The sequence below is a fragment of the Salmo trutta genome, chromosome 29 (genome assembly GCF_901001165.1).
Source record: "Salmo trutta chromosome 29, fSalTru1.1, whole genome shotgun sequence".
NCBI classification, from domain to species: Eukaryota; Metazoa; Chordata; class Actinopteri; order Salmoniformes; family Salmonidae; genus Salmo; species Salmo trutta.
Window position 1 is genome coordinate 22,621,437 of NC_042985.1, and position 14,110 is coordinate 22,635,546.

Here is a 14,110-nt window from a genome sequence, read left to right on the forward strand (position 1 = left end):
TCACTCAGACCCATTATGCACATGGATGTGATTCTGGGCTATATGTGACGAGCTTGTGTTTAGAGGTAGGTGAAGGAGTCAAGCGCAGGAGAGCAGAGATGTCCGAGATGTGTTATTTAATAGGCAAGTCCACAAACAAACAGGTCAGGTACAATACCAAAATAAACGCCCTTGACAACAGAGAAACCAGTACTCAAGGAAGGAGGGGACAAAAACAACGCTCCTAAACTTATACACACTTGGTATAATACGTGAAAACAAATAAGGCACAACCTAACGAGCAACATCACATGAATAATCCCACACAAACCTAGGCAGGCAACAGGGGTAATTATACACACAGGAATTATGGAAAATGAAACCAGGTGTGAAAGAACCACAGACAAAACAAACGGAAAAGGAAAAAAGGATCGGTGATGGCTGGTAGGCCGGCTACGCCGAGCGCCGAGCGCCGCCCGAACAGGGAGAGGAACCACCTTCGGTGGAAGTCGTGACACTATATGTATAACATATGTCATGTTGAGTCCTCAGTAATAGCAACCCCGCGGGAAATTAAGCTATTCTATCTTAAGCCAGATCATGGCCATACAGCGAGTGGCTGGGGAAAGAGAGTTTTCCAGCAACATGTCCCCCTGCTGTGCTCACCTTGTAGACTTGATAGATAGACTGAGAGCCGGACTCCCAGCTACTCAACACTGTTTAGGTGTCATTGCCCCAGTATTATCAAACTCTACTTATACAGTTGAAATCGGAAGTTTACATACACTTAGGTTGGAGTCTTAAAAATCGTTTTTCAACCACTCCACAAATTTCTTGTTAACATACTATAGTTTTGGCCAGTCGGTTAAGACATCTACTTTGTGCATGACACAAGTCATTTTTCCAACAATTGTTTACAGACAAATGATTTCACTTATAATTCACTGTATCACAATTACAGTGAGTCAGAAGTTTACATACACTAAGTTGACTGTGCCTTTAAACAACTTGAAAAATTCCAGAAAATTATGTAATGGCTTTAGAAGCTTCTGATAGGCTAATTGACATAATTTGAGTCAATTGGAGGTGTACCCGTGGATGTTTTTCAAGGCCTACCTTCAAACTCAATGCCTCTTTGCTTGACATCATGGGAAAATCAAAAGAAATCAGCCAAGACCTCAGAAAAAATTTGTACACCTGCAAAAGTCTGGTTCATCCTTGGGAGCAATTTCCAAAAGCCTGAAGGTACCACGTTCATCTGTACAAACAATAGTACGCAAGTATAAACACCATGGGACCACGCAGCCGTCATACCACTCAGGAAGGAGACGCGTTCTGTCTCCTAGATATGAACGTACTTTGGTGCAAAAAGTGCAAATCAATCCAAGAACAACAACAAAGGACCTTGTGAAGCTGCTGGAGGAAACAGGTACAAAAGTATCTATATCCACAGTAAAACGAGTCCTATATCAACATAACCTGAAAGGCCGCTCAGCAAGGAAGAAGCCACTGCTCCAAAACTGCCATAAAAAAGCCAGACTACTGTTTGCAACTGCACATTGAGACAAAGATCGTACTTTTTGGAGAACTGTGGTTCCCCCTGGGGTTGCTCTGGTCTGATGAAACAGAAATAGGACTGTTTGGCCATAATGACCATCGTTATGTTTGGAGGAAAAAGGGGGATGCTTGCATCATGAAGCCTGGGGGTGGCAGCATCATGCTGTGGGGGTGCTTTGCTGCAGGAGGGACTGGTGCACTTCACAAAATAGATGGCATCAGGAGGCAGGAACATTATGCGGATATATTGAAGCAACATCTCAAAACATCAGTCAGGAAGTTAAAGCTTGGTCGCAAATGGGTCTTCGAAATGGACAATGACCCCAAGCATACTTCCAAAGTTGTGTCAAAATGGCTTCAGGACAATAAAGTCAAGGTATTGCAGTGGCCATCACAAAGCCCTGACCTCAATCCCATAGAAAATTTGTGGGCAGAACTGAAAAGTGTGTGCGAGCAAGGAGGCCTACAAACCTGACTCAGTTACACCAGCTCTGTCAGGAGGAATGGGCCAAAATTTACCCAACTTATTGTGAAAAGCTTGTGAAAGACTAACCAAAACGTTTGACCCAAGTTAAACAATTTAAAGGCAATGCTACCAAATACTAATTGAGTGTACAGTATGTAAACTTCTGACCCACTGGGAATGTGATGAAATAAATAAAAGCTGAAATAAATAATTCTCTCTACTATTATTCTGACATTTCACATTCTTAAAATAAAGTGGTGATCCTAACTGACCTAAGACAGTTAATTTTTACTAGGATTAAATGTCAGGAATTGTGAAAGACAATGAGTTTAAATGTATTTGGCTAAGGTGTATGTAAACTTCCGACTTCAACTGTAGATAATGCCTGTGGTAGATAATGCCTGTGAGATTTTTGGTTGGTAGCAGCTCACTCAGATTCACATACAGTAGCTAATTTACACTGAGTGCACAAAACATTAAGAACACCTTCATAATATTGAGTAAAAAAACATGTTGTCTTGCCCATTCTCTCTCCGCATGGCAGACATACACAATCCATGTCTCAATTGTCTCAAAACTTAAATATAGTTTTTTAACCGGTCTCCTCCCCTTTATCTACACGTATTGAAGTGGATTTAACAAGTGTCATCAATAAGAATCCTAGCTTTCACCTGGATTCACCCGGTCAGTCAAACTATGTCATGGAAAGAGCACCGAACAATCTGTAAGGCACCTTAGAGCAACACAAGGGAATACTTCTGTAGGTCCAAGGAAATGCTTAAATCGGCAATATCCCCCTCTCTCTTTCTGTTGGATGTTTTTGTTAGCTATCGGGGTTATTTTAGACTTTTCAGATATACTATGATTCTCTACCTCCTCAGGCAGTACCAGGGCAACCTGCCAAGTAAACCACCACTAGGCCTCTGGATCAATGTGCTCTCAGGCTACAGGGCTGCCCAAGTCAGTCTATCGCCCTCATCTCTGAGCTCAATAGCCACAGTTCGATCAGATGCCACAGTGTGGTCTAAACACAGCTCACCCCTGGTGTACCATGTCTTTGGCTGGTTGTGACATGGCCTGTGGTTTCACTGATTGACTTATTTCATCAGGAATAGTGACTGATTCTATCAGTAGCTTTGTGATTCAGAGAATGGGATTTGTGTGTTCAAAGCCTCCTCCATTCATGTTCAATACTCCACTGCAGGTCTGTGACGGTCACATGTGCTGTGTGTACAGAGGACATCAGCTGGACATATGGACAATGCTCTCTATCACTCCAGTATCTCTGCACATTATACATATTGTATTGGAACTGTATGTAGCTTACTTCTTGGGTGTTCTACCTTATGTTATTTTCAATACTACATTGATATTGATTACTGCATTGTTAGGTTTAGAGCTTGCAAGAAAGGCATTTCACGTGACTTTAAAACTTGAAAATTGAAACGTGTCCTACACCGCTAAAGAGGAGTTTCAGCACAGGTGACAGGAGTGGCATGACATTAATTTTACAACAGCAAAATGGCCACCCTGCTTAGTGGCATTTCAATGGCATTACTGTCATGAAGCACTCAATCAGCTGATAAAAAGAATGCAGGTAACATACAGTATATGAACGCGGAGGTAGATTTTCACACAGTTGGTTCTCCGTATTGCAGTGTTTTGTGATCCTGGATCATGTTAATAACAGCTTGGAGGAGCTTGAAAGGAGGGATCAGCCCAAGAACATTCACGATTGTTTATGAAGGTTTTTTGATCTTCATAATTGCCTAGAAACACAAATTGAGATATTATGTGTGTGGTATGTTGGTATGACATCATCAAAGCAGAGTGGCCTTGTCCCATTTACAGCCATGTACAGTGTCGACTGTACACACGTTTTGATGAAGTGTTTGCAAGTGCTCTGAGAAATGCAAGAGCGGTCAAGGCTCTGAAGATAATATTTTGGGACAGACTTCATCATTCACCTTCTTCACACTATCACAACGTAGGCCAACTCACTGCAATATTTGAAGTGACACAATTAAGGGTGCATTTATTTTAGACTGCTGTGGGCTATAATCTATTATTTTACTCAACTGTTTGATTACTGATTGACGTGAGAGCTATGGGAACAGTATAATTATTGAATTTGATGTGTAAAAGGTGTTCTATACCTGACATATCAGAGGGGTATGCACGGGTGAGGTTAAGGAGGAAGAGGGGGAGGGTAATAGAAAGTTAGCGAAGGAGCATGTGAAGGAGGAGACAGCAATAAGAGGAGGAAGAAGAGGGGTAGGTGGTGTGCAATACTAGGCTCATTAAGGAAGCCCCAGACTCCCAGCTTGCTTTGCCTCAACATTCTGAGGGAATATGTAATGGAAGGGGCCATGTCAAAAACAACCCCTTTGCTTTTTACTGCAATCAAAGGTGGTCAGCCTGGCCTTTTACCCTGCATGTGATTTCCCTTGGTCCGCCCAGCAGATTCCACATCCATTAATGCTGAGCGATTACTGCTTTTTGAGGTCGGTTTGGTTTCTGTTCTATTATTTGGGTGGGATGCTGTAACAACACAGAATAAAACAATGAATAAAAGTCCCATGATGGTAGTGACTGAACATTACTGTTTATCACTTATTAACCATCATTTAATAAAATAATTCAGTTGTGTATATTACATTTGTTTTATTTGATGACTTTATTATTTAATTCCAAGTCATCATCTCATCTCTGTAGAGCTGCTGCCTATGCTGTCTGACAAAATCACTATTTTAGTCGTTCTTCAAAATAAATAAGGCATACTTTTATGACTGCTGAATACCAACTATCAATCACTTTGATCATGTATTTTCAGGTAGAGATACCTGGCTAAGCAACAGCTGCGCTCTATATCACCTCAAGATCGCACATTCTTCTCTCTTCCGTAGCAGAAGTAAAAGAAACACAGATTGGCTAAGTAGATTCACAATGGATTATGGTCATTGTAGTTAATTACTACTGTTTATACTGAGCAAAAATGTAAATGCAACATGTTAAGTCTTGGTCTCATTTTTCACGAGCTGCACAAAAAGCTAATTTCTCTCAAATTGTGTGCACAAATTTGTTTACATCACTGTAAGTGAGAATTTCTCCTTTGCCAAGTTAATCCATCCACCTGACAGGTGTGGCATATCAAGAAGCTTATTAAACAGCATGATCATTAAACCGGTGCACCTTGTGCTGGGGACAATAAAAGGCCACTAAAATGTGCAGTTTTGTCACACAACAAAATGCCACAGATGTCTCAAGTTTAGAGGGAGCGTGAAATTGGCATGCTGACTGCAGGAATGTCCAACAGAGAACAGATCATTTAATGTTAATTTCTCTACCATATGACGCCTCCAACGTTGTTTTAGAGAATTTCTCTGTACGTCGAACCGGCCTCACCATTTAAAAAAAAAATCATTCTGATTGGCTGGGCCGAGCTCCCCAGTGGTTGGCCTAGCTCCATGGCTGCACCCCTGTCATGTGAAATCTATAGATTGGGTGATAATGAATTTATTTCTATTGACCGATTTCTGTCTAAGAACTGTAACTCAGTAAAATGTTTGAAATTATTGGATGTTGTTTTTATATTTTTGTACAGTATAGAATATTGGCCTGTTGGAAACTACAACTCCATACTACATCGCACAGTTCAGGCTGGATCTGATTTATATTTAGAGAAATTGTGCAATTTGCGCATTGAGCTCACAGACAAAAAAACAAACTAAATGGAATTAAAATAATTGAATGGATGTTGTTTAAAAAATGAAAAATAACCAACATTTTGATTAATCGCTCAATGCTAAAATCCATGAAACAGACGAGGCATCAGGAGCTGCAACTCTCAACCTGAATGGTAATTACATTTCAAGAGATTTGCCGTGTTTGTAATTTTGTCTTTCCACGGCTGTGCATCATTTTTACTGTTACTGATGATTGCCAAACACTATTTTCACTTTCACCCCTGTGGAGGTACAGTATGTAAAAGGTCTACGATAAGATTTCACTATTTTCACTTTCACCCCTGTGGAGGTACAGTATGTAAAAGGTCTACGATAAGATTTCATTAAGATGTGGTCAGTGAGATCCAGAGAAACATGGTATCTCATAAACCCGGACCTTGTTTTAGACAAGATAACATCCTGAGTGTTCTCTTGCATAGCCCTATCTGTGCTTAGTCATTTAGCATACATATATAATTAAACAAATAACTAAAAAAGCTTTCTCCCAGTGGATTAATTACACAAATCATAATTTCATAATTTCATACGCCTCAGTTGATGTAAACCCACAGGGTTTCATTAACAACGGACAAACAGGGCTGGAGAATGGGACAGCATATGGCAAAATATGGTGAACTAGACGGTACAATACTGTATGGTGCAAAACAATTTACAGTTGAGTGGGTCTGTTTTATAAATGCCTCTAGACAATCTGACCATTTAACTCCTATAAAGATAGTTAGGAAAAATGCCCGGCCTCTGCCGGTGTGCCATTATGTGTAGTAGTGATGGGTGGGGGAGTGCTGATTTGCTCTGCAGTTCGGAAGGTGTACATTAGTTAGGTGTCATGCATTGTGTTACATTGTGTGACACTAAGTCCTCCAAGTTCAAGGGGTGACAGCTGTGCCAAAATGATGAATTCCCAATGACACTGATTCATCTCTTTGAAGATCTCTCTTTGGCGGAACTTCATCCTCTTCAGAAGAATTCCCAGAGAGGGATATCTCATCATCACTTCACTTCCTGGGATTGCTTAGGAGGCAAACGCCAAGATGAATCAGAAGGCTCTTCATGATTGTCTTTCTGTTCTCCCCCTTCCGCGGTGACTGGTGGACCCTGTGCCAGTGTGAATGAGCACACTTTATTATTCATCACAACACTTTGAAATCTTAATCTTTTATTTGTGATATTTGAGGCTGCCTTGATATGGCCAAAAAGTGCCTGCAACCGATGTTGCATGGAAACATGGGAACACAGTAAACCCTAAACAGTCTCTCTAGCTCTCATTCTGAATGTGAGTAGTACCACGATGCTCTGTAATTATGATGACGTTGACAGCATTGTAAAGACAAATTTCACATTCATAGGACTGTCACTGCTTCCTACAAGACCGTTATGGGGACAACAAAGTGCAACACATCAATAGCAATACAACTACACAACATGTTGCAAGTCATGCTGTAAAAGCTGTCACATGAAAATATAATTACAGGATTACTCGCAGCATTTTCACAAGGCTTCTCACACTGTATACATACCTGTAGTATCTCAGTTCAAACTGTGTAGAGGATGAGGACCAGCCTAGATATAGGGAGATTCTCCATTGGGCATAAATCCATCCTCTCCTCGACTCCTCTGTCCTCCTCCCTCCTGACCCGGAAGGAAACCGATAAGTCGTTACTATATGTAGGAGAATATCATTTTGTTCATTGGTGAACAGAGGAGTTTGCACCTCTCCTCGATAGCCTCTCCCGGCTGAGAATTCTTACGTATATCCTGCCGGAGTCCTACCAGGAAGACTTTTGTAATCCGCCACACCCCCTTTGAATCAACTGTTTTTTTCTCAGAGGAGAAAAGCACGCACACGTTTTAAAACCCCCACTTTTAGTCTATAAAATGTCTGGTACAACTAGCAAAATGTGTTTGAACCACTTTATACACAGTTTGCCTGATGACGAGCTTGTGGAGGGAAGTCTCATTTCATCAAGCACATTTGTTTCCACATTTCCTCTCCTCGATTACATTGACATTTTTCAAAAGGAGGCAGGAGAGGACGGAGAGAGGATGCATTCTTCCATGATTCACAATTTCTTCAAAAATAAGATAAAAATTTGTCTGATTTACAACTACACAGGACCAAACACTTTCATTAAAATAAGTACTGAAATTTAGATTTTTCACTTCAAAGTCCAAAAATGGCATGGATAAATTATTTACAATTCTAATTAATTTGGTTGGAGGCAAGTGATTCTCAGCATGTTACGTCCTGACCATAGTAAGTTGTTATTTTCTATGGTAGAGTAGGTGAGGGCGTGACAGGGGGTGTTTGTCCGTTTTTGTATTTATATGTTTAGTTTCTAGTTTTGTATTTCTAGGTTAGTTTCTGTTTGGCATGACCTCCAGTTAGAGGCAGCCGGTTGTCATTGTCTCTAATTGGAGGCAATATTTAAGTTGATGTTTGTCCCACTGGTGTTTTGTGGGTGATTATTTTGTGAGTAGTGTATGCCTGCTCTGCGTCACGGCTTTCTTGTTTTTGTATTTCAAGTTTATTGTATATTGCATTCGTTTCATGACTGAATAAAAGATGTGGAACTACGATCACGCTGTGTATTGGTCCTTCCGAAAGCCCTGACACAGCAGGTGTAATTTATCTCACCTGCGATAATTTGCAGGGCCAACGGGGCAAAAATAGCCATTAAACCAGCCATTCAACCAGTTGGGTTGAAATCTGGTGACAGAGACAGCCATGGCATATGGTTTACATCATTTTTATGCTCATCGAACCTTAATTAACTCAGTTTCCACACCAGTGTGGAAGCTCATGCTTTCAATATACTTTGTATCCCTCATTTACTCAAGTGTTTCCATTTACTTTGGCAGTTACCTGTATGATGTGATTAGTTGGTACGTAAAACACCTATCCAGGCGTAAGATCTGACATGCGTCAGCAACGCCTGGGCAGAGGAGCGTGCCTTTTACCTGCACCAACAGCTCTCCTTAGATGAGGAGGAGACGTTGGGCATCGTAAAAGGACCTGGCATAAACCATTCAAACCTCTAAACAGGTATTCTGTTCACTATGAACATAGCCTTAGTTAGTGTAAACCTTTATACTGTATATACGGTCCATGTCTATGGCATAAACATTACAGTTTCCAATACTAAGGCTAAACATTTCAAATGAAATTACATTATAAGAAGACACACTCCGTTTGTTATTTTATATTACCCTACAAAGCACAATGTTTTATGTTGAATTAGATATAAAGTTGAAGTTGGAAGTTTACATACACTTAGGTTGGAGTCATTAAAACTTGTTTTTCAACTACTCCACAAATTTCTTGTTAACAAACTATAGTTTTGGCAAGTTGGTTAGGACATCTACTTTGTGCATGACACAAACCATTTTTCCAACAATTATTTACAGAGAGACAATTTCACTTATAATTCACTGTATCACAATTCAAGTTCCAATTCCAGAGTCAGAAATTTACATACGCTAAGTTGACTGTGCCTTTAAATAGCTTGGAAAATTCCAGGAAATTATGCCATGGCTTTAGAAGCTTCTGATAGGCTCATTTACATAATTTGAGTCAATTGGAGGTGTACCTGTGGATGTTTTTCAAGGCCTACCTTCAAACTCAGTGCCTCTTTGCTTGACATCATGGGAAAATCAAAAGAAATCAGCCAAGACTGGTTCATCCTTGAGAGCAATTTCCAAACGCCTGAAGGTACCACGTTCATCTGTACAAACAATAGTACGCAAGTATAAACACCATGGGACTATGCAGCTGTCATAACGCTCAGGAAGGAGACGCGTTCTGTCTCCTAGAGATGAACGTACTTTGGTGTGAAAAGTGCAAATCAATCCCAGAACAACAACAAAGGACCCTGTGAAGATGCTGGAGGAAGCAGGTACAACATTATCTATATCCACAGTAAAACGAGTCCTATATCGACATAACCTGAAGGGCCGCTCAGCAAGGAAGAAGCCACTGCTCCAAAACCACCATAAAAAAGCCAGACTACGGTTTGCAACTGCACATGGAGACAAAGATCGTACTTTTTGGAGAAATGTCCTCTGGTCTGATGAAACAAAAATAGAACTGTTTGGCCATAATGACCATTGTTACATTTGAAGGAAAAAGGGGGGCTTGCAAGCCGAAGAACACCATCCCAACCATGAAGCACGGGGGTGACATCATCATGTTGTGGGGGTGCTTTGCTGCAGGAGGGACTGGTGCACTTCAGAAAATAGATGGCATCATGAAGAAGGAAAATTATGTGGATATATTGAAGCAACATCTCAAGACATCAGTCAGGAAGTTAAAGCTTGGTCGCAAGTGGGTCTTCCAAATAGACACTGACCCCAAGCATACTTCCAAAGTTGTGGCAAAATGGCTTAAGGACAACAAGGTCAAGGTATTGGAGAGGCCATCACAAAGCCCTGACCTCAATCCTATAGAAAATGTGTGGGCAGAACTGAAAAAGCGTGTGCGAGCAAAGAGGCCTACAAACCTGACTCAGTTACACCAGCTCTGTCAGGAGGAATGGGCCAAAATTCACCCAACTTATTGTGGGAAGCTTGTGGAAGGCTACCTGAAACTTTTAACCCAAGTTAAATAATTTAAAGGCAATCCTACCAAATACTAATTGAATGTACAGTATGTAAACTTCTGACCCACTGGGAATGTGATGAAAGAAATACAAGCTGAAATAAATAATTCTCTCTACTATTATCTCTCTACATTCTTAAAATAAACTGGTGATCCTAACTGGCCTAAGACAGGGAATTTTTACTAGGAATAAGTGTCAGGAATTGTGGAAAACTGAGTTTAAATGTATTTGGCTAAGGTGTATGTAAACTTCCGACTTGAACTGTAGCTAGTATGTTTGTGGCAAACAATTTAGCAAACAATGAGTTCTGTGAGGAGAAATGAACAGAGAGGTGCGACGTCGTCACACCAATTTAAACTCTTACAGAGGATCCATCACATATTTTAATCGCTCAAAATGGCTGTTAAATATCACCTGCTCCCCAGGAAAATCTAAATATTGAAGATTTAAGTGGGAAGTTTCTTGGAACTTGTTCAAGTTGGGTAAATTGATTCCCATAGAATGTTTCTCCACAACACATTTTCTTGCTCTATTCCTATCAGTCAAGGTCAGTGGATTACAGCAGCACTAAAATCGGGACCCTGGCCGCATATGGGACTCCAGATGAGATAATTAAACAACTTTGGATAATTCCTAATTAAGTTTGTCACGCTCTCTCTTTAAGAGAATATTAAGGGAGAATGAGAAAAGTTCCCGCAAAGCACACTTGTAATTAACCAAGCAATGTTTTTTTTTAATTAGCGCACAGTGATTTAATCAGTCTTAGGCCGTTCCTTGTGGTGTGTCTTTAATACACACAGCTAAAGAAGCCCAAAGGCAAATTATAACATACACTACATGACCAAAAGTATGAAGACATCTCATTTCAAAATCATGGGTATTAATATGGAATTGGTCTCCACTACGCTGCTATAATAGCCTCCACTCTTCTGGGAAGGCTTTCCGCTAGATGTTTGAACATTGTTGTGGGGACTTGCTTTCATTCTGCCACAAGAGCATTAGTGAGGTCAGGCACTGATGTTGGGCAATTAGGCCTGGCTCGCAGTCGGCATTCCAATTCATCCCAAAGGTGTTCGATGGGGTTGAGGTCAGGGCTCTGTGCAGGCCAGTCAAGTTCTTCCACACCGATCTCGACAAACCATTTCTGTATGGATCTCGCTTTGTGCACGGGGGCATTGTCATGCTGAAACAGGAAAGGGCCTTCCCCAAACTGTTGTCATAAAGTCGGAAACACAGAATCGTCTAGAATGTAATTATGTGCTGTAGCTTTAAGATTTCCCTTCATTGGAACTAAGGGACCTAGCCCGAACCATGAAAAAAAACAGACCATTATTCCTTCTCCAACGAACTATGAATTGGGACAGGTAGCATTGTCCTGGCATCCGCCAAACCCAGATTTGTCCTTCGAACTGTCAGATGGGGAAGCGTGATTCATCACTCCAGAGAACGTGTTTCCAATGGCGGCGAGTTAAAAATGTTGTTAAATGACGATGTGATGATTCATTCTCTCCCAAGCCTCTGTCTTGTACATGTGTCATTGATCTTTGTTTGTCTCACTGTGCCTCTCACATCCTTGTATAAGTAAAATGACCCTACTAACTCTCTCCCTTTCTTTCCTCCCTCTCTCCCTCTTTCCCCCCCTCCCTGCATTCTGTAGATGTGTCAGTGAGCCTGCTGTCCCTGGTGGTGACAGCCTGTGGCCTGGCCCTGTTCGGGGTCTCAATCTTCGTCTCCTGGAAGCTCTGCTGGATCCCATGGAGGGAGCGTGGCCTCTCCCCCAGCATCAAGGAGCCCACCCACGGGCATCACGATTCCCCCATGGCACCTTTGCAACCCTACGTCCCAGTCAGGGAGCCAGTCTACACGGCCGTCGACCCCCCCATCCCTGCCCTCGACCGCCGTGAGTCCCATCGCTGCTCCATTGTCCCTGTGGCATCTGGGACCGTGACGGGGCCGGCGACCCCCGTATCGCCGCCCCCCATAGCGGCAATCATCCCCATCCCAGAGGCAGCCATGAAGATTAGCCACACGTCTCCAGACATCCCCCTGGAAACCCAGAGTAAAGGCCGGGAGAACGGGGTCCACACCAACCCTCGTACGCAGAGGCAGACCACTGAGCCCTCACCCTCTGTCCGGTCAATGTCTATACACACAGAGATTGGGCGAGTACTATATCACAATCCTCTACTATGATGAAGTCGCTATTGTGCTATGTACTGTGCTTGTATACTGTAGTTTTTTATTATTTTTTATTTCACCTTTATTTAACCAGGTAGGCAAGTTGAGAACAAGTTCTAATTTACAACTGCGACCTGGCCAAGATAAAGCAAAGCAGTGTGACACAGACAACAACACAGAGTTACACATGGAGTAAACAAACAAGCCAATAAGACAATAAACAAGTCAATGATACAGTAGAAAAAAATAAAGTCTATATACAGTGTGTGCAAAAGGCATGAGGAGGTAGGCAATAAATAGGCCATAGGAGCAAATAATTACAATTTAGCAGATTAACACTGGAGTGATAAATGACCATATGAAGATGTGCATGTAGAGATACTGGTGTGCAAAAAGAGCAGAAAAGTAAATAAAATAAAAACAGTAATGGGATGAGGTAGGTAGATTGGGTGGGCAATGTACAGCTGTGCTATGTACAGCTGCAGCGATCGGTTAGTTGCTCAGATAGCTGATGTTTAAAGTTGGTGAGGGAAATAAAAGTCTCCAACTTCAGCGATTTTTGCAATTCGTTCCAGTCACTGGCAGCAGAGAACTGGAATGAAAGGAGGCCAAATGAGGTGTTGGCTTTGGGGATGATCAGTGAGATATACCTGCTGGAACGTGTGCTACGGGTGAGTGTTGTTATCGTGACCTGTGAACTGAGATAAGGTGGAGCTTAACCAAGCATAGTCTTATAGATGACCTGGAGCCAGTGGGTCTGGCGACGAATATGTAGCGAGGGCAAGCCGACTAGAGCATACAGGTCGCAGTGGTGAGTGGTATAAGGTGATTTGGTAACAAAACGGGTGGCACTGTGATAGACTGCATCCAGTTTGCTGAGTAGAGTATTGGAAGCTATTTTGTAAATGACATCGCCGAAGTCGAGGATCGGAAGGATAGTCAGTTTTACTAGGGTAAGTTTGGCTAGGGTTTGTTGCGAAATAGAAAGCCGATTCTAGATTCGATTTTGGATTGGAGATGTTTAATATGAGTCTGGAAGGAGAGTTTACAGTCTAGCCAGACACCTAGGTATTTATAGTGGTCCACATATTCTAGGTCGGAACCGTCCAGGGTGGTGATGCTAGTCGGGCGGGCGGTTGCGGGCAGTGAATGGTTGAAAAGCATGCATTTGGTTTTACTAGTGTTTAAGAGCAGTTGGAGGCCACGGAAGGAGTGTTGTATGGCATTGAAGCTCATTTGGAGATTAGTTAGCACAGTGTCCAAGGAAGGGCCAGAGTATACAGAATGGTGTCGTCTGCGTAGAGGTGGATCAGGGAATCGCCCGCAGCAAGAGCGACATCATTGATATATACAGAGAAAAGAGTCGGCCCGAGAATTGAACCCTGTGGTACCCCATAGAGACTGCCAGAGGTCCGGACAACATGCCCTCCGTTTTGACACACTGAACTCTGTCTGCAAAGTAGTTGGTGAACAAGGCGAGGCAGTCGTTAGAAAAACCAAGGCTATTGAGTCTGCCGATAAGAATACGGTGATTGACAGAGTTGAAAGCCTTGGCCAGGTCGATGAAGACGGCTGCACAGTACTGTCTT

At 42.0% G+C, this 14,110-nt stretch overlaps 1 protein-coding gene across 1 annotated transcript in view; it reads left to right on the forward strand.

Moving 5' to 3' along the window:
• The window catches only part of syt9a (synaptotagmin IXa), a 51,165-nt gene that overhangs the window by 2,360 nt on the left and 34,695 nt on the right, over positions 1-14,110 (forward strand). The window contains exon 2 of the mRNA XM_029721272.1: positions 12,001-12,505. Within this exon, the coding sequence (XP_029577132.1) occupies positions 12,001-12,505 (505 nt within the window). The remainder of the gene's footprint in view (positions 1-12,000; positions 12,506-14,110) is intronic.